The sequence below is a fragment of the Etheostoma cragini genome, chromosome 12 (genome assembly GCF_013103735.1).
Source record: "Etheostoma cragini isolate CJK2018 chromosome 12, CSU_Ecrag_1.0, whole genome shotgun sequence".
Classification (NCBI taxonomy): Eukaryota; Metazoa; Chordata; class Actinopteri; order Perciformes; family Percidae; genus Etheostoma; species Etheostoma cragini.
The window spans coordinates 5496505-5517892 of record NC_048418.1 but is presented as its reverse complement, the minus strand read 5'-3'; the positions used below and the strand labels follow the sequence as shown (position 1 = coordinate 5517892).

Here is a 21388-nt window from a genome sequence, read left to right as displayed (position 1 = left end):
TAACACAATCAATTCGATTCTGACTAACTTTTTCCTTTTTTTGCTAGTGAAGAGGAAGAGAACACGAGGCCATTATCAGCGGCCGTGTTCTACTTCTAATGTGAACAGAGAGGATCTTCTGCTAATATTCATGCAAGAGTTTAGAGTTAAATCAAGTCCTTGATCTAATTTGCTAGCCTGATGTATAAAAAGGGTTAAGGTACGGGAAAAACATAGAAGAGAGAGATGTAGTAATTCTTTGCTTGAAGGAATGAGTACGCAACATGAAATGTTTTATCATACATCTGAATATCTCTCAGGCATTATTGATGGAGTTTAGCGCATCAGTCTTGGCTTTATACCTGGGATGTATCTGAAGGTATATTCTCAAACTCGGGAATTAAACCTGTGGTTTTACAACAAGTAGACCCTCTCTGCAAATACAACTCTGCCCCACTTATTAGCTCCACAGACGAGCATGTAAACCCTCGGGAGGGTAGTTCTAAAAAATTCAAAAAAATAATGCACTTCGACAAAGCGACACAGTTTGTACGAAACAGTTAACTTTGAAGTGTCTCAGCCTGTAACTTTCATTCCTGAATCCTTTCGTTCACAAACAGCTTTCTGATGATGCAGAGGCTTCTGTCATCAAGCAGATTCCTTTGTGGGTGGAGGAGGGCAGCGCATAGGTTTTAATTTGTCTTTGCGCTGTGTTTATCAGCACCGCTATAATTACACCATGTGGTGAAGCCACTCGCAAACATTGCTTACCCAGAGGATCTCTGGAAAATATGTATAATTCATGATGTTGATTGTATTTTTAGCTGCTCCGGCTTGTTGTTTATAGACAGGGATGTAGCATTAAACGAGGGCTACTTTGTAATGAAGATGTGGATCTGCTCCTTGAGTGAACAGTTTGTTTTCCTCCTTGTTTTAACTTTCGCCTGCTGCCCACTGGGAGGTTGCGCTGAATGAGGTAGACCCTTTCTGTTTGTTTATTTCCGTCTCAGGTTATCCCTTCTGTATTTCAAATGTAAGAAAATCAACATCAGACTCTGGGTTAATGTCATTTTTTATTCTAATGGAACTTTGTGTTTTTCTTTCAAGCTAAAACACTGAGCACAGTCAAAGGATTGCCATTACACTACATGAAATATTTAATGTCTTAAGCTCTGAGTTTCCCTGTTCGTTAGCGTGGCATAATTTATATAAAAGAGCTAGGAGTGCTTTCTTTCATTTTTAATTGGAGACGACTGACTACATGATGTGCGAGTCATGAGAAGCAGATCTTTATGAGCACTAATCAGATGGCTGCTTAGTATATGCGATTTATACGATTGCGATTAAAACAATTGACTTTGCTGTTGAAAACTTTGTTCTTGTGAAAAGTGGAAGCATGTGTGTGTGTGTGTGTGTTTCAAACCTGGTACCCTCTCTGTATCTCTTCTTCTTTCTCTCTGTGTGTACTGTACTCTCTCTCTCTCTCTCTCTTTCTTTCTCTCTCTCTCTCTCTCTCTTTCTTTCTCTCTCTCTCTCTCTCTCTCTCTTTCCCTCTCTCTCTCTGGCCGGAGGTCATCCCGAGGTGCTTCCCTGTTGTTGTCCCATCAACTAGCCAGCAGGGGTCTCCCATGGCAACTCAGCACTCTCAGCCAATCACAGTCAGGCTCTTAGGACGCTCTCCGTGACTTGATTCTTAAACTTGGGTTTAGGTGCATTCTGATAACAATCCATCACTTCAAATCCAAGGCTCTCGGATCACCCTGATGAAGGCCACAAGCCAAAACGCGTTGATCTTCCAATAACGTTATTGTACATACTACAAGCCATGGTGCAGTTTTGAACTCTTTTGCTAAGGCCTGGCTCACGGTTGGTGAACCAGTTCATCTCAGTGTTTTGCAGCTGTTGAGATCAGGGCTCTGTGCAGACCGTTGACCTTCCCTTCCCACCACGGCGGGAAAATTATTTCTCTATGCACCTGCATCTTTTTGCACATGGGCATTGTCACGTTGACCTTCCCCAAACTGGTGCCACAAAATTAAGAACACACTATTGTCTAATCTACAATATAATTGTGTAATGCAGCATTATAATTCCTTGTAACTAATAGGGAACTACTTTTTCTGAACGTTTCTAAACCTTGACAGAAAACACAAAAGCCTTGTCCACATACTTTTGGCCAACTGATTGTTCTTGCTTGCTAATTTCTTTTAAGTTAGTCAGCTCTTGATGATGTGCATTGTCCTGAATATTCTGTAATGAGATTTCTTAATCAACTAGATGAACACAGAGCAGTCACAGAGTGAGGATTAGATAAACTGTGGGAGGTTCTCTCAGCCATTAACTCTAATGCCAGTGACATAAGATTTTCCCTTTTTACACCTTTTACGTCTCCCACACTAACAGAATAACCTTGAAAGGACCTTCCTGAAATATCATGCCCAGATTCATCAATATGCCTCGGCTCTCTCCAACTCAGGATCAACACACATCCTGGGGATAAACCTGCAGTGGAGATTTGCTTTGATATGGCAGCAGTTTGATAATGATTTCCTCAGAATTTCTTCACTTGACGAGATCATCAGTAAAAGATGAGGCCCAAATGAATTTAGTTTTTTACAGTTTCATGTCCTAACTCTAAATATTAAGCCTTTTCAGTCAGATGATGAGTTGAATTCCACCAAATGAAAAATTGAAAAAAAAGCCTCGCGAATTTGATTTTTTTGTGGGTTGAAGAGCATATCCTAACAAGTATAACAACACAAGGAGAAGCTTGCAGTGTGTGTATGACAGAGATCAAATGGGTGATTAGGGGGAATGTGGAGGGAAACCAAGAGAGGAATTCATTTCTGATTCATGTCAGTGTTTAGAAATTGAGGATAGAAATGGTGTACTTCTAAAAATATCACTCTTCATAAGAAGCAGAGAAAGTAAAAAACAAGGGTACATGTACAGCATTTAACGCAAACTGTAATGTCAACAAAACTCCAACACACACACTCATGCACATGGTCGCTAAGGATAAATACCTTCCCTTATCTTGCACAGATTCTAGTAATTCAATTCTTGGTCAAGTTCACCAGGAGATGCTTCATTTAAGAGTGAAATAAGTTGAATTACCATAGTGCACAATAGGTTGAAATGTTAGTCTTTGGCTGTTAGACTCCATGGCAATGCTACATACATATGAGGTTTAGAGGCCATGTATATACAGGAACAGCCTCCTAATGGAGTCTAGACACTGGTGGAGGGTGGGCTAAAGGGATGAAGTTATTAACAAAGTGCCTGAAGATCTGGATGGATGTGATAAAGAGCGGGACTTCTGATGATGGAGGGACGCTGGGATGGATGAGAACTGGATGTGAATCAGTTGGAGGAAGACTTTTAAAGTTGATTGCAAAGAGTGGATCATTTGACATTGAGCAGAAATAGAACAACTCTAGCATTTGTGTACACCTGATGAATGTATGGGTTCAATATTAACTCTCTTTTAGCTCTGTTTTGCTCTCCATTATACGCCTGAGGAAATAATGTGGATGCTAAACGCTCCACTATGTTCTCCAGCTAGTCACCACCTGTGTCTCTGTGCTCTTTGGTGTTCAGCAGGTAGTGTACGGTAGCTTTTTTAAGAACTTCGCCCAACCTTCACACATCATAAACTGCAATGTTAAAACAGGACCAAGATGTCAGTCTTACTGCAAATGGTCTCATTTGGTTTCATTAATGTCCTGCTGTGCATTTGATTGTGATGCTGTACTCACAACAACTCACAACGTTCAACAGTCCCTTCCTCCAGAAGGATTTAGATCATCAGCCATGATGTCTGAACCATCTGAGGTAGACTGAAAAAACAAATTACGTGGTTGTGAAATGAAAGTTTCTGCTCCTTTAGAAGCTAGATGTCTGTATGAAAGCAACCTTGTTTTTAAGAAAAACATGTTTTATTTCCGATCTTATGGAGAAAAACTACACTACCTGTATTTAATGTACCCACGAACGGCTAGAGCAAGCTTCTACCATTGAAATCTAGATAGTTTCTGTACACAGTCTTGCCTTTTTTGCCGTTTTCAAAATGTTTTTTTACTTTGAGATTGTTCATTTACAATCCAAACAAAATCGTCGTGACTGACTTTAGGCAGGTTGCGAAGAGACTTGGTCCAGCAGTATCTTTTGGGCTCTGTCATTGTAAAAAGCTAAGTGGAAGAACCGTATCTCCACTCGAGACGTTCTTCCGGTCTCCAATTGTTGCGTAATATTCAAAACTCCAGACACAGAAATGGCAAGTCCTAAGAAAGCTCATTGTGGGACTGGCTCTAGTGGCTGTAATTCTGCATCCAGGCTGAATCTCGGGAAAGAGACTTCAGATGCAGTATTAGGGGACCACTAAGGTCTATATAAAAGCATCCAAAAAGCACCATGTCATAGGACCTTTAATTCAACTACGTACCACAATCACCAAGGAGACGGGAAGGAAACACAGGCACTATTAAAACTTTTTACACTCCTGCTCACAGATCACTGATAAGGATCTAGCAATGTTGTGACAAGATGTTTTCTGATTTAATTTGACTCAGACCCCAGCAGACTGACTCAATGTGCCGAGGTGAAGCTTCATTGGCTGTAATGACACAGTCCCCATGGCAGAGCAACATATGGCGTGTGTGTGTGTGTGTGTGTGTGTGTGTGTTAAGCATGTTGACAGAGAGGCCAAGTCATATTCTGTAGGCCTGCTTATGGGCTGTACAGTGTGTTAACTTGTTATGTAATACTGAGCAAAATGAGCAAATTAAGTCAACAAAACTGACTTACTCCAAATGGAATTGTGGGATATTACTTTAGTTGGAATGTAAACTGCAATGAATTGTCTAAGTATTGTTGGTTCCTTAATACACATTGGAATCACCTTAATTACGTGAAGGTTGTTAGAAATCAATAGACGATTATCTGAGTGGCATCGTTATGACAAACTGGAAGTACTAAGAGCTAACGGAAGATCAACAGAAGATGTTGTTTTTATGCCAAATACAGAAAACTTCCATTATAAGCTATCATGACATTGTAATGAGTTTTCTCCCCCCTGTGCTGTTACCTGTAGAGACGGAGTGAGCAGGCATTTGTCATGGCGTAATTCACACACACACACACACACACATTGATTCTTTTTCTACATTCACTACTTAAGTCCAACCTGACTGGTTAGGCTATGATGTTATCTTAGCAGAACTTAAAGCAAGATAGTACTTCTGTTAGGGCGTTTTCACACCTACCTCATTTGGTCCGGACTCTCTTACTTTTCAGTTTGGTCTGAACCGAAATTGCAGGTGAGAAAGGTGCCTCAGACCACAGCTCAGATCAAAATACCCAATTTTGGGTTGACCAAAAGAGGTGGTCTCAGTCCGGACCAAACTGAACCATGTTTCGCTTCATTTGCAATATGAAAACACTTTTTCAGTAGTTTGGACTTTTGGACCAATTACAGGGAGTAAGGCAACTAAGTTTCATAGAAGAGGAAGAAACCCCCCCGAAAAGAATAAGAATGAGTCGTGGGAGTACATGGGGAGAATTTATGTACATTTCTCGCGAGTACTGCGCTTGCAGTTGGTTCTGCGCTTACAGTTGGTGCTGACGTTATTGCTGCTGGTAGTAATACCATTATTACGCAATCAGGATTTGTGCATTCATTTGTTCATTCATTTTCATTCATACAGAAATGACTACCTGCCAGAAAATGCCAAAATCACAACACGTCAACGTCGGACGCATGCCTGTCTGCTCACCAATCAAAGGGATACGCAGCACACGTACATGTTGACGACACGCCTAAGTTTCTCATGGAAATTTCTTTTGAGCAGTAGCAAAATGAACAAAATGAATATGGGAAACCAAAAAGAACGGCCTCAATGTATACAATGTAATTAGTTGTTCCCTATTGTTCCTTATTGTTTTCTAAGTCTTTTTCTATTTACTTGAAAGACAGCAACAACAAAAAAATGTGAAACTCCCTTCTTCCATAGTATATATTATATTCTAGTCTCCTGGATCTCATTTTGTTAATGATGCCACTGCTTGTATAAGTGTCTCTTGCTTTTAAAAAAGGTCCTCCAAATCCTTCAGATTCATTACTAATCCTGGTGTCTACAATTGATGTTTTTTTTTCTCTGGCCCTGTAGTTGCTTTTCTGCGTGTTAATTCATAGGATGAAAGTATAAGCCTTTTTGTTCTCCACTGAAGTTTAGAAAATTAAATATAGTTCAGCTTTCTGTTGTTATGTGGTAATAATGTGGTTGTCACAGGTCTAATCAGTCACATTAGCCGCAGTGTTTGTTTTGTCAAGAGCAAGCCTGAAGGTTTGCTAAACCTTAAAGACTATCATCAAGCGGCTGTCATCCCTCAACACCTGAGTTCTACCATAACACTGCTGTCAGACTACTATTTACAGCTTCTCCCGCTAGTCACATTGTTCCTCTGACTCTTCCACTATATTTACAGTATATTTATTAACTAATGCCCTTCCTTCCTTTCTGGGTCATTAGCCAAGTGCACGTGAAGCCTGACTGTGCTGTTTCAAGGTGAAAAACCCAGGGATGTAAATGAAGTTATTACAGTAGTTGTCTACTTAACACTAGAAGTATTTGAATTAAATAATCAGCAGTACTTTCTATCACACACCAACAAACATCAGTGATCATCATTAGCATCCAAAAGCCAAAAATAGCTATGGCTGTTTGAAATGAGAACACAATCATCCAGACTTGATTGAATTGTGATCCATATTCAGTGATCCAGCCACCCAGGCAGTAAAATAACAATGCAGCGGCAGCTTTCTGAAGTGGTTTGGCAAGTGTTTTCATTGTAGTGTTACTGGCTTTGTGTTTAAATGCTTTTGATAATACATTTTTGTTAAATAACATAATTTTTTTATTGCGGCCAATCGCCTCTTAATGCTTTGTCATTTGAGCTGCAATCCATAAGTTGCACTTAGAGGGATGCATGCTGTATCACAGCAGTACAGTAGGCATGTGTTTGTGTGTGCTGAATATAAATGCCCATTAGCATCTGGACGTTTACCATAGATAGATTTGGCTGATGGGTGATTAACCCTCAATGATGCTTGTAAGGCCATCTGCCATTGTCTGCCAGTGACAGTTCTGTAGTGAAAAGTCATTTTATTTAAAGACCATGCATATGGTTTACCCCCAGAGGTGATTCCACTTGGCGGTTTAGACCTCTTCTGAAGATTGTGTTAGGCTGTACTGATTGCATTCGATTGACATCTCCCTCGCTCTCCAGTTAGCTTTGTTACATCCGCTAGTTTGGTCAAATCGCAATAATCCTTTTCAAAGGTTGAGGGACTTCAATCAAGCACCTCCAAATTACATTCAGTTAATTTGCATTAGCAATCTTTACCAGATGTGTAATCCTGGATGGTGTTTTTTTTCAAAATAACAAAACTGAATGTATATGCAACTGCCAACGTAAAATATTAAAAACGTCAACTGTTAACGTATTTTTATTTGGTTTCCCTACAATAGACCCTTTTCCACAACATTTGTACTTGTCATAGAAAAAGAAAATCATGTTACTAATTAGCCAAGGGCTCCATTCACATTAAGTGTCCCAGTAAACCGTGACAGTGTGCCAGCATGCACAACACAGGCACCCTGACACTGAAGCAGCTAAATGGTATTCAGCCATCATGAATTTTATTATTAGCACCTGAGTTGTTTCTACTGTGACATGTTACATTCCAATATCTCCTCCTGCATTTTGACATGCATCATGTCAGATGGACCCATGTCAACTTTGGGATACCCCACTGTTCTATATATTGTATTGACAGGAATTTCATCACATTTGCTTGTACCTTAATGAATGGTTCTGTCTGTATCACACATCCATTGTGTGTTATGGGCTGTAACACAGCTCGTGTGTGTTATGCTTAAAGTAGTATCAATTAATTGTTTCTGACCTTTGGGGGCAACCTAACAAGCTGTAAACACTACACTGACATAAAGTTGATAAATTAGCAATTAACGTATTTGAGCAAACAACAAATGCTCAAATAGGTACAGCATCATCACCAGCTATTCATTTACTTTGTCTGCTGTTTGGTGCTGGGCAGAGCTAAGATCAGCTGCCTGCTGAAACCAACTGGGATAAGAGCTGTGCGAGTGAACCAAAAACAGTAAATTTGGTGCTAAAAGGTAATATAAAATGTTAAAACTTTAAAGGTTTTTATTGTAAAAAGTAAGATGTCCACATCTCTGAATGCATCAAAACGCTCAATGTACAGAAAAATGCGCACAGCCCATATTCAGAAACGGTGCATTTAAATGAGCCGTCAGGACAGTTGTGGTGTCTACCATAGTATATACTATATGATGCAGAAGACCCGGAAACATAGACCAATCAGAGCAGTCTCGGCTTTTCAGGAGAAAGAGTTTTTTAAAAGGTCCCATTGTACGTTTTTTTAAAGTTCTTTGCACTGAAACTCGTGCCTGTGTTGTGTTCAGCGATCAATGCACACCACACATCAGAGGATTTTAGAGTTCCATCTCCAATGCAACATGTTTCATTTAGTTTGTCCATTTTGCTGTGAAAAAAAAAATCATGCATGCATCACAACCCTTTTGAGGGCAACAGGAAAAATGAAAGACATACCTCAACTGTGGACTCTTAATAAGAACACAATAAGAGATAGACAGCGTTAATTACAATGTAAGCGTTAAAGTGTTGTTAATTTGAAAGCTGAGTCGTGGGCGCATGGTCTAGACAAAGAGACAGATGACTGGTGAAGCCCAAACAAAACACTGCAGTAAGTTTTAATGAGGAGACAGGGGACTGCCCATCAAACACATAACAAACACTCACATCCCAGAAAGGACACACACACACAAATAAACACACACACACACACACAGTTTTTTTCTAGTTATCCATGTACATATACAGTCATGTATGCAAGCAAACATGCATTCACACCACAGGGACATAGCACTTCCCCATGGACATTTAGCTGATTTGCTGCTGATCTGATTTCTGTCTTTACCAAAACACGCCTGTCTCAGACCTGACTGACGAGCTTAAAGGGTCAAAAGATTATGCTCAATGCTCCTCATGTCAGCCACGTCAATCATAGCATAGTGAGCTGCATTTACAACGTTACAGAAATATCAGAGCTCACCGCTTCAAAATGCAGGGCTAAATACCCCTGCATTACGGCGCTGAAATATAGACCTAAAAATCCAAGATTATACTTCAGTAAAATAAAGCCTTTAGGCCTAATCCATATTCAAAGTCTTGTCTCTAACAGGGCTGTGGGCCTCTATAACCTAGTTCTGATGGTTGTTATTGGGAAAAGCAGCTTTATACTGGTCAGTTGTGTGATGAGGGCTTGGACACGGTCTGTTGAGCTGACCTATATTTGGCTGCATGCCCTGTCTGCACAGTCAAAACCAGAGCTTCTCTCTTGTTTTGTTCTATAGGCAAACTGGGCCACGGGGCTTTCTCCTGCAATCTCTGATCCGGTTCTCTGATCAAGCTTGAACAGACTGTCATGTACAATGTCCCACACATAGGCTACAGATCATCCCACACAGTATTCATAAACCTTTTACACAATCAGGGTTAGGGTTAGGGTCAGGGTTACAGGGTTACAACTTCGTTCCCTGTCAGTGTAGAGGAATTTGTAATATTGGAGCAGCAATGAATAGACAACTAACATGGTCATATGAGGAATGGGAAAAACTGCTCCCCCCCCAGCCTGCACTAAGGAGAACATATCCTAAATAAAAAGTGGGGATTCAGTGTATCAAGACCTTTGCAAACATGATCAGTACAGCATGACTGTGCTGAATAAATAAATGAAATAAAAAAAAATAAAAAAAAATAAAGTAGATACAGTATGTTAATAAATGGAGTTGACGGTAGTAATTATTGGATTTGTGGCTGTCACATATTGTACAAACAGTATTGTGTGGTAAGGATATAATATAAGGGAAAATGAAATGTCCTTGCTTAGTCCGTATACTCTGGGAATCTAACAATACAATGTCAGTTTATAATTCCCCTTTATTTAAGGTCTCTTATGCTCATTTTTAGGGTCATACCTGTGTTTTGGGTTTCTACTAGGACATGGAGACATCTGAGTAAAAAGAAAAAGAGTGTAACTGAGGGATTATTCTATAGAGAAAGAGAGGAATGGAGAGAGATTAGGATAAGTAGAGGTGATAATGAGTGTGATGACATTGTGTGTGATGTGACTACAGGAAGAGCAAAGAGGGAAAGGGAGGAGAAATTAGACAGATGGAGACACAGAGGAAGTGGGTAAGCAGGCAGGGAGGTAGGTATGAGAGGGAGTGTGGAAGACAAGATATTGCTCTGCAGTTGTAACCCCACAGCTGGAGAGCTGAAGAATCCAGACAAGGATTAGAGAAAAAGTGGATGGTGTGAAGAGCGTGAAGCATGCAGTGGTGTCACAAGGCCAGATAAGCAGCCGAGTGTTTCTGAGGGACAGTGGACGCTCTGAGTAGGGAGGCTGCAGGTGCACTGCAGCGTTGCAGGTTCAAATCCAAACTGCAACCTTTCAGGGCCATTCTCTTCCCGTCATCCTCCGCTGCTTGCTGCCTAACAAAGCAGAAATGTGCTGAAGAGAAACTGAAATAGGTCAAGTGGAGAGAAGTGGGCAGGAAGAGAGGGAAGAAGGGAGAGAGAAAGTTTAGAGGCATGAAGGCAACAAGGAGGGGGGGATGCAATGGGGAGAGTAAGCGGAGAAAGGGATGTAGTGGAAGTAGGTGGGTGGTAATGAAAAATTTAAGTTAAGAAACAGTGATGAGGGAGGGATTGGTAGGGAGGAAGAGGAACACTCTCCAAAATGGAAGACAAGTAAAGCCAGGTCAGCCATATTAGCAGCCTTCAGTGACCAGAGATTGTTGCCTAGCAGCATGCAAGGATAGTTTCTTTCTTGTCTCTTGTCTTCACCCTCCTACTACTCCTTTTGTATTTCTCTTTTCCACCTCCTCTCCCCTCTGTTATTCTGACTCTCTTTCCACTGTTCTTTTCCTTTTACTTTTCCATCTCCTCTTTTCTTTCCACACGTATTAATTCACTCTGCTCACTGCCGCACTTTCATTTTTCTTTTACCTCAGTACTAGGCCGGTGCTGCCTCATGCCGACAGCCAGCCTTTTTGTGTGTGTGTGTGTGTGTGTGTGTGTGTATGTGTGTGTGTCAATGTGTGCCAGATTCCTCATGACAAGCCTTTCATCAGTGTGTAAAGCTGGCTGATGCAGCTGTTACAGCAGCCCTGTGCGGCATCAGGATTACATGGCACATATGAAGCCCGTGTCCACCAACGCTCGGTCAAATACAGAATGACACATGGCATGCAGCAGGCCAGTGTGTGTGGTTGTGTGTGTAGTCCTGTCTCTCTGATGCTATAGGACCTTAATACTGTTGTTACTACTGCTACTACGACTACTACTATGACTGGACTGAATTAGTAATTAAGTGCTTTTGAGGTTCAGCTTCCTGTGCCAAGACATTGTTTGTTTTAATATGTTCGTAGATATTGTGGATGGCATGAAAATAATAGATTATTGCCAACCTTATCCTTTAAAGTTTAGGTTGTCTGCCAAAATATGTCCTAAATGGACCATTTTATGATTGCTACTACTAGCCAAAAGCTAAAAGCACTACAACTACACCTGTGCCACAACAAATATGATTACTGATATTCATAATAGTAGTGGCACTATTCAAAGCGGCATTACTGAGATGAGACCATATATGTGTCTATTAGAGTACAGTGCTTGTTGTGTGTGGGACCTACTTTAGGTACACTGCTGTCACAGCCTAGGACAGGGGCAGACTGCAGCATATCATTAGCTCTGCTGAGAAGGTGATTAGCTCAAATCTGCCATCCCCCCAGGACCTGTATGCCTCCAGGTCTCACAGGCAGGCAGAGAAGATTATCGCCAACCCCTTCCACATTGGACACATCGTTTCGAGTCACTCCCCTCTGGCAGGTGGCTGCGGCCCATCAGGACCAAAACATCACACCACAAAAACAGTTTCTTCCCCTCTGCAGCTGGCCTCATCAACAAGGCCCAGGACCGAGGCAATTATAGTTAACTGAAAGTGGACAAGAAAACCTAAACAATTTAGTTAACTGAAAGGAAGTGTTGTGTTTCTAGTTTAATACCTATTCTGAACTTTTCAAAGGAGAATTCCGATAAATTTCAACAAGTAGCTTTGTTGTCTGTTGTCACGTAGGGCTGTCAGTAGTAAGAAAAAAACGAAAATAATCGATGTTGCATACACAGAGTTGTGCTGCTGCTAGCTTTCACACCCAGGCGGCTGAAACTTGGCAGGATATAAATGTGTTTTTTGCCTCTTAACATGTTCAAGATATCATTAAGAGTGCCTTGCCATTTGAACTGATTCCTTCCAAGTGAATACAGTGAATGTGGCTGCAATAGATGTGAAAGAAATGCAGAAAAGTTGTGCTTTATTATGATAAAAACAAACATTGAAACTAATAAAACTAAACTCAAACTAAACAGAAATGAGCAAACCCACTCTAGAATCTACCTCAGTATTGCTACCACTTTATAACAGTACTATACAACTACAAATCCCATCACCATTGAGGTGGAAGCACAGATAAGGAATTACCTGCAGGTCACTGCTGCCTGTTGCACCTCCGACGGTACATAGATGCAGCTGCAGTGTCATCAGCTGGGAGCCACCCTTCATAGATGTTTCACTCCTTTAATCCCAGCACATCTAAGGATGAAGGAGCCATGGTAGGGATGTCTCCTCATCGCCTCCTGTAGCTGCCTCTAGGATCCTCCTTAGCCAAAGCCAGAAGCTCCACTGTTCTGCCTCCTCGGCCAGTTCTTTGAGTCTCTTCTTTAACTTTGTGCCAGTCACTCCCTGCATTCCTCAGGAAGCACTGGGTGGATGTTCCTATAAACCCTCTGCAGCCAACTTCCACTGGGTAGTTAACAGCTGATCATCCTGCTTCTCTGCACTAGGCTGTCAGCTCTGTTTATTTCTCTTGCTCCCTTTCAAAGGCCTCCTCCATCTCTCCCTCCTAGTGGGACATTGGGACTGTTACTTCTACTATGATCTATGCTGCTTCTACTACTGGTGTCACTTTTATTGGAGTCTTGACACTTTTTTCTCACTGGCCTAGATTTCCTGTTCCAAAGATGTACTAGCGCACCTGTCCTGTCAATGCCCTTTGCCAGATGCATGCTGGGATAAGATCCAGCTCCACATGACCCTGAGCATGAATAAGTCAGAGAGAAAATTTAAAAAAAAGTAATCATCTGACACATAAATCAATTCCATTCAAAATGTTGCAGTGCAATCAAATGTAGTTTATGTAACATGCAATCAAAAGGCATTCGGCCGTTGTAATGAATAGAACATGGACACCAGGGACTGGCTGGTATCCAGATTGTATAAAAATAGTAATAATAGTAATCTAATAGTAGGCTGTTTTATCAGTGATCTAATATTTAGCTGTAACCCCACTATGTCAATATTGAATTTGTGCTTGGAAATGTGCCTCTCTTCACCTCTGCCTTCATGCTTACATCTTGAGTACAAGAGTGTAGGAGAGTGTAGGTGTGACAGCCACTCAGCTCAAATGCGGGCATGTCACAGTGTCTTCAATAATAGTAAAAGAGTTGCATGTTTCCTTCTTTTCCAGGAGGTATGCCAGTGCCTGAGGTGGCGTCTGACACTGCCAGTGCTGCCACCATGTTGAGCCCCGTCCTCAATGCCTCCAATGGAGATGGATCCGAGTCTGAAACCACCTCCGCCATCCTCGCCTCCGTCAAGGAACAGGTTAGAACTGTGTGCGTGCGTGTGTGTGTGTCTGTGTGTGTACTTAGAGGGTTGTCACGATAAATGAGATATGAATACCAGAAAGTAGTGGTGGGGATAATACCCACAGTCCTTTCAGGGTAAGACAGGATGACAGTAAACAGTAAACACAAATGATGGAATACCCATCTGAGCTAATGTGTCACAAATATGTCACCACATTTTGATCTGTTAGCAGAAAGCCTCGGGTTTCAGCTGCTCAGTGTAATTTTAAAACTGCGCTAATATGGTGGGAGCTCTGTTGGAGACAACTGTGCATGATGAAGCACTGAAGAGACAAGACAAAGCCCACACCTTGATTTCTTTCTAAAGTAAAGCAAACATGAAGCTTTCAAAGCAGACCATGTGCTTATTATGTATTTATGAAGGTTGGAATATTCATGGCTCTGCCAGAATGCTTCTTGATGTATCTGTTTTATTTTTTGCTGCTAGATGTCTTACTGTTTAAACTCAAACTGACTTTTAGATTGTTTCTAATGTGTGTAAGTGAGCTATCCCCTCTGGCATTTGTATTACATTACTTGTTCCCCCAGTTGAGACAATACACCGAAGACTGGTAGATTCCAGTTGAAAAACCTTTGGGGAATGATCCGGTCAAGAAATTGTATGCTGACATTTCACAAACAGTCACAAGGGCATCACTGCTACATTGTTTTAACGTTGGGCTCACTAGTGTTGCAAACGATTCAATTTTGAATGCTCAAATCCTAAATGAAACATTGATTAAAGGTCTATAACAATGCTAGCAGCCTCTTTTGGCGTCACAGCTCATCACCTATCAGGAAACTAAATTATAAGATTGGATGGAAACTGGAGAGAAACTTTGTTAATGAGAAGTGGATCAATAGTTACGGAGGTATCCTGTCACAACCTGAAAAGTGGAAATTCTGATTGGCTGCTGGTGGTGCTAGTAAAAAAATAAGGGGATCACCAAAGTCATTAGGGTTTAGCCTCAGAGGACCATTTATGTCTCTGTCAAATTTAATGTTAATCCATCATAAAGTTCCAGATATTTTAATCTCCAACATGTCCAACATGTTGAACAGATGGACTGTTGGACCACCATTGCCATCCACCAGAGCCACACTACCAGAACATTTCAAAACTACATCCAATCAGCTTACTATAGGATAAGTACTAATCAACATACAGAAAATACAGAACAGATTAAATTTGATGTTAGTGTGAGATCTTGTTATGTATTTTAAGGTCCCATGACATGAAAATTTCACTTTATGAGTTTTTCAAACATTAACATGAGTTCCTCCAGCCTGTCCATGGTGGGAGGCCTAGGGCCACTGAGGGAGTGGCTAGAAATAGTGATAGGTGTAAACCAAGCCCAGTAATTCTGCACCAAGGCTGAATTTTAGGAAAGAGACTTCAGATACAGTATTAAAGGACCACTAAGGCCTATATGAAAGCATCCTAAGAGCACTATGTCCTGGGACCTTTAAACTTAGGCGACACATTGAAGAGTTTACAGGTCCTGGGGAACACTACTGCTTATGTGAAAGCCTTTTTGTCCCACTACAGGGAGCTGTATGAAATATGATAAATTCACAAAAAGTGATGTCTCTTGAGTCAATGTCGGCTGGGTCTGAGAACTGAAAGTTTGAAAAAAAGAAAAGAACTGGGAGTGTGGAGTAAGAAAACAATGAGTTTACCAGAACTCTCTCTGCTCGAGGCTAGCAGCTCGAGGCTACATTCGCATCCAGATCTCCAGCCATTAATTTGCAGTGTCAACAATGTATGCTTCAGGTATTGACAAGGATGAAGAATGCTTGAAAAAAAATGGTATCTTTGGTTCAGCTGCATTGATTTTGATCTCTTTTCTTGAACTGTCCTTTGTGAGTCTGACAGTTTTATGGGAGTGCAATCCTAAATCAATGGAACACTGTTCAATGAGTTGATAGCAGTGCTATGAATGTTGGCTCTGTCTGGTTTGAGAAAATGTGCATGTGGCAATGTGTATTTTTGCATGCAGTGCGTGTGGGTGGGTGCACAGTTAGAGTGGATACTTAATACTGTGGACACTGTGTGTGTCCTTGAGTACTATGAGATGTACTCTGAAATGCAGCACTAAATATAGCCAGTGAAAATGCTGAGAGTAGAACAAATAATGGAGTCTGCATGTTTTAGACCCAAACCTCACTGCGAGTTAGTGCAATGTTCTCAAGGTCCAAGTAGGCCATGTGGACACAAACACACAGGTCACGTAAACACACACGCAAACGGATGATCTAGGGCACGGTAATGGCCTTGTGATGAAAATATGTAACACGTATGAAGAGGAGAAGTCGGGAACTAGTTGTGGATGAGGTGTCGGCTATTTGAAGAAAGTGAAGACGAATGGATAGATTCTCTTCCACCTCCCTTCCTGGAGTCTTTATATTTCATGCTCCTGCTCCATGGTGAAGTTATTATTATTTTTCAAGCCAGTCATTTGTCACTTCCTTCCATACTTGTTTTCGCAGTCTGTAATTTTTCAACATTGTTTTTGCCAGTTTGTAACGAGGAGTTTTTCAGGGAATGCACACACACACACACACACACACACAAACACACAAACACACACACACATACACAAACACACAAACACACACACACATACACAAACACAAAAACACACCCACACACACATATAGACACAGACACACACACACGCATACGCACACGCACACTCACACGCACACGCACACGCACACGCACACGCACACACACAAATACAGCTCTCTGTTCATTTTAGTGTCCAAAGATATGGTCAGGCATGAGAGACTATAAAGGCTTCACACATCCTTGGATACACAGACATTCACACATGCGGTCTGCACACGGTAAACACACACATGCAAACACACACACTGCAGTACACACTGCCAATCAGACTCTTTTGCCTATGCTGACTCACGCCAGGAGAGCCCTGCTGCTATTTTTCCTCCATTTCCTTCTACCCACATGAGATTCATTAGCCATTGGACGTTGTATTTATCACATCTGTCAGCTTCTTTCTCCGTATCATTCATCATCTCTGCTGTCAACACATCTGCTATTGGGGGAGCGCAGTGTGAAGTGTCAGCTCTGAAAGAGTTTCATTCCAATGTGAGATGTGCCTATTTGAAAAATCTGACATATTGTCTCGTTGAATGACAGCTTAAGTAAAAGTGGCACAGGGTATTGATTAGCTGTCTTTTTACTTGCAGCCTGGTAATGTTTGACATTCCAGTCAGTTCTGAATTATCAAGATGTTGAAAGTGTGTTAAAATACATCCTCAAGAACTCCTCTATCAATTAGATAATACAATTTTGCAGTTTTTAAGCACGTTACATCACCGCTTTGTTCAACATCCTGCTGTGTTATAAACCACAACAGAAGTTGAAAGGGAGACGTTGCATAGATAAGAAAACATGACAATGCATTCTTGGATGGAAAGATGAAAGGTTGGTGGAAATAAGGGAAAGCTGCAGCCAGGAGAGAAGACAACCAATGGAAAAAACACAAAGAATTAATTCTACCACTCCTACCACTCTTTTCCACTCTAATTCTACTCTAATTGTTATCAAATCTGAATGTGGTGTTTCTGCAGCCTGTTAACCATTGCAAATCCTAGTGCTCTCTGGAACTGTTTACCCTGATTGGGAGGGCAGTCGGAAACAGTTTTACTGACGTCTGACCTACAACTCATACAGTATGAATTCAAACTGAACACAGTTTGTACTGAGGCAATATCAAGAACCCATTGGCTCTCTCTCTTGTGATGATGTAGCTTCTGTGGGCAACGGTTGGGCAAAGGCTTCCTTTCATCATTCATCATCATCGTCATTGTTTACATACCGAGTTGAGGCATTTTGTAGGGGTTATAGGTCCAGAAAACATTTGGGCTAATCTCCTTTAGGAGATATCCTCAATCCTCAATCCTTAATTAAAAAAAGAAGGCCATTAAAAAGCAAACCTGTTGCCAGGCGAGAGCCGATGGCTTCCGAGATTGCATTTCAGCTAATGCTTTCTGCTTCTTTTGCTCTCCACACAAACTGTTTACCTGCATACAGCCAAAGCCCACTCCAACGTGATTGGTCAGTACCACTCAGACTACAACCGCAATCCAAATTAGTTCCTAACTCTTGTCCCGTTGCCTACGGATTCTGCTTTATTTGCAGATATCCTTTTTCTAGAGATAGATACACAATTATTTTCCCTGTAAGCCTAATTAAACTGGTCTAAGATCTTTTCTTCACCTTCGAACACATCAAATCATTATATTTAAATACTGTTACCCGTGGCGTACTTTTAATTGATCACATTTTAGTTACATATTTATACTCCATTTTTAACACCAGTTTCAAAGCACAATTACTTATACACTCATTCCCTTTATGATTGGTGTTAAGATTTGTAAGAAGATGAAAAATCACAATATTAATAGCTTTTTGAAAACAATCAGGGTTATGGTAATTGTACTCACTCTTGGATGATTCATTAGGTTCTTTTATTGGTGTTTTCTGACAGCAGCCGTGCGATAATAATGGATGCCATAAGCCATTCCTCCCCCTTTCGGCGTTGCTCTCTCCATTTGTTTGTCAAGGATTAATTAAGATTTGTTTAGAATTGGCTAGCTCATTAAATTACCAAATATAGTTCTCTTCAAAGTTCACAACAGAATAAGATATTCATAAGAAGTGGTTTTAAAGTAGATCAAATATTTATTTTGTTTTACTTCATGTGCTAGGGAGAATGCAGAAAAATTAGAATATTTAAGGGATTTGGGGAGGAATTGTGTGTGCTTATGCTTTGTCTGCCCCTTCTCTCTTACTCTCGCTGGCCTTGGAAGTAACGTAATGCTCAGTTTCTACTGTTGGTAACCAAGCATATATTCTCACACATACTGTACATTGAGTGAGTATTGGTGTACGATAAAGTGGTTCTCTAGTGGGAGCTTTTTTTTCTAAAGGGGATATAAAAAATCTTTAAGAAATCCTTGTAGAGTATCAAAATAGGCTCCCCATATTCTTCATAAGTACACTTACCCCTGTTTGCAGTCACAATATAGTATACTCTGCTTTGATTTACGCTATAGCTTCTTTCTTTTACCCCATTAGGTTAGATCAACGGCAGGTGATAGTCATTACTTTTACTTTAGCACTTGTATTGTTGGTTTGCTAAAACAGACCCTACAGACTGTTGAAGCACAGAGCATCGCTCTCAAAACAGCCCCATGTACACCACTTTAACATGTAGAAAAACCAGGCCTGCCGGGTCTAGTCATGGTTGCTAAGCGATGATTGGACAATCAGCGTTCAGAGAAGGAGCGTAGTTAACCATCAATTTCGAATTTTGCATTTGATTGCATACATATTTGCATGCATTCGTGTTTTGTGCCCATTTTGGAGTGTCACTTATATGGCTGTTGGCTGGCTGTAGCTCAAACTGGAAAGCAGTGACAGGGGAGGCAAAGCATTGCATTGTGGTACGGCTCGGAAAGGCCCAATGGTATCTTATGTTTGGCAGCTTTGTCTTTCTTTACTGCCTGCCACAGCAAGGAAAAATGGTTGTATGGGGATTGACAGTCTAGTCTGAAATGTGTGTGTGTGTGTGTGTGTGTGTGTGTGTGTGTGTGTGTGTGTGTGTGTGTGTGTGTGTGTGTGTGTGTGTGTGTGTGTGAGTCCAGCGTTCCAGACTTACCTTTCAAAGTTTAGCCCTGCGAGTTATATTATGCAGAGAGCGGAGCAGACGGTTAACACTGCGGAGGAAAAGATCCCATACTTTATATTTGATGAGCCTTAGTCTAGTGGTAGATGTTGATAATTTTATTACAGGCAAATAAAGATAGAGACAGATGCTGCAACGCAGCCCGAGCCAGGATTTCAGCGCATGCATGAGTGAGCCCTGAGGATTTATTTCTATCAGTGATAATTTCCACTCTTCTCCTCCTTCCATAGATACAGATCATTCAAATGCAAAGGTTGTATTTGAATATATATTTGGGTTATTATCAAGGCAATACTCACAGATTTATGTCAGGTTTATCTATTTTATATAACGTCTCAAGATGACGTCAACAGCATCACAACATAGTCAATACTTTCAACAGTGGTTTAAACATTTCATGTTCTATGAATAGCTGATATTTAAAAGCTTGGACTTTGCACCTCATTCTGTAAGGCTGGACCTTACTGGCACATATGCACTATGGCCATCTTTATCTGCTGTAATTCATTAAATGAAGTCAATCATTTTACCTTTCAAAATCATGTGCTGTACTTTGTATCATTTCTCTCCTATACTGTATGTTTTTAAAGAAGCCTACCTTTCTTAGCTGAAGTTAGCTGGCAAATAAGCCCATTGATAGTGGTGTTAATGTTCATTATTTGGCACAATGTTTAGTAATGACAGTATAAGTGGCCCTAGTGAGGGAAAATGTGATCTGAGATGCACATTGAAAAATATGTTATGTATCTGGAATTGTTCATCAGCTATGTACGATTCATGTAAAGTTGAACGGACTCACAGTCGTAAAACAGATTTTGTTCTGCTCATACAACTCTTTCTGTGAGAGAAAGGACACTAACATTATATCCTGGAATGTAATTGTAAGACATATGATGCTTTTGAGATGCTTTTGAGAAAAAAGTGCTAAAGCAGCAAAATATTTACACGCTGTGTGAATGTACACAGTATGTATATATCAATGTGTGTGTGCGTGTGCAAAGTAAAGTACTTAGATTTGTTGTTCAATCCATTCGGTGAAACCTGTTTTACTGAGGATAGTAAGCTTTCATTGGGCAAACCTGCTCATTTTTCCTCTTCTCCAAACAGCAGCTGCAGATACAATGCGGTTTTGGGGCTAGTAGAATGTCAATCGGCAATCCTCCCAGCAACAGGCAATAAAATGAGACAAATATAACAAGGCCACAAGGTGTTTCAATGTGATTAAAGCAACAATGTCAAGAGAACTCAGGAGAACTCTCACCCTTTAGATGTTTACCTCATGTGTCACAGCCCTGGGCGTTTGATTTCCTTGAGGTTTTCATCCGCTGCGCAGTTTGAATAAATCATTTTACCTTGATTCTGGCTTTTTTAAAATGTGCAGCACAATAAGCTGAACCAAGACACTGCAATCTGAATATTTAACGGTTGCTCATAATTTGTGTCTCTAACCCAGTGCTTAAAACCTGGTTCAGAGCTGTTGCACAGCGCAGGGGGGTGGAAGCAGAGACTGTGGCGAGGAGAGGAATTAAACCCCAGATCTACAGCTGCAGTTATCAGGCAACAAGACAAATCTGTCTGGTTTGGGATAAACATTTAAGTGGTTTTTGGTATCTGGAGAGCCCTAAATCTCCTTGAAGCTGTCTTCCCCCTCGCTGCTTTTCAGTCAGCTCAAGTTTTCTCCTTCTCTATCTCATTTCACTTCTCTCTCCCTGCTCTCCTCTATCACACCCCACCTTCTCTTGGCTTGTTTTCCCCTGCCTCTAGGACAACTTTGTTACCAACTGAATGTACCTAGTAATGTTGTGGCCTGAAAC

General features: G+C 40.9%; 1 protein-coding gene across 15 annotated transcripts in view; it reads left to right on the top strand.

Moving 5' to 3' along the window:
* ctnnd2b (catenin (cadherin-associated protein), delta 2b) overlaps positions 1-21388 on the top strand; it is a 140072-nt gene that overhangs the window by 16580 nt on the left and 102104 nt on the right. For 13 of the 15 annotated variants that reach the window (XM_034887620.1, XM_034887615.1, XM_034887621.1 and 10 more), the window contains exon 2: positions 13695-13831. In XM_034887620.1, coding sequence (XP_034743511.1) covers positions 13700-13831 — 132 coding nt within the window. In that variant the 5' untranslated portion in view covers positions 13695-13699. Of the gene's footprint in view, positions 1-13694; positions 13832-21388 lie in introns of those variants that run through there. The other 2 variants (XM_034887614.1, XM_034887611.1) reach the window with 1 other exon arrangement.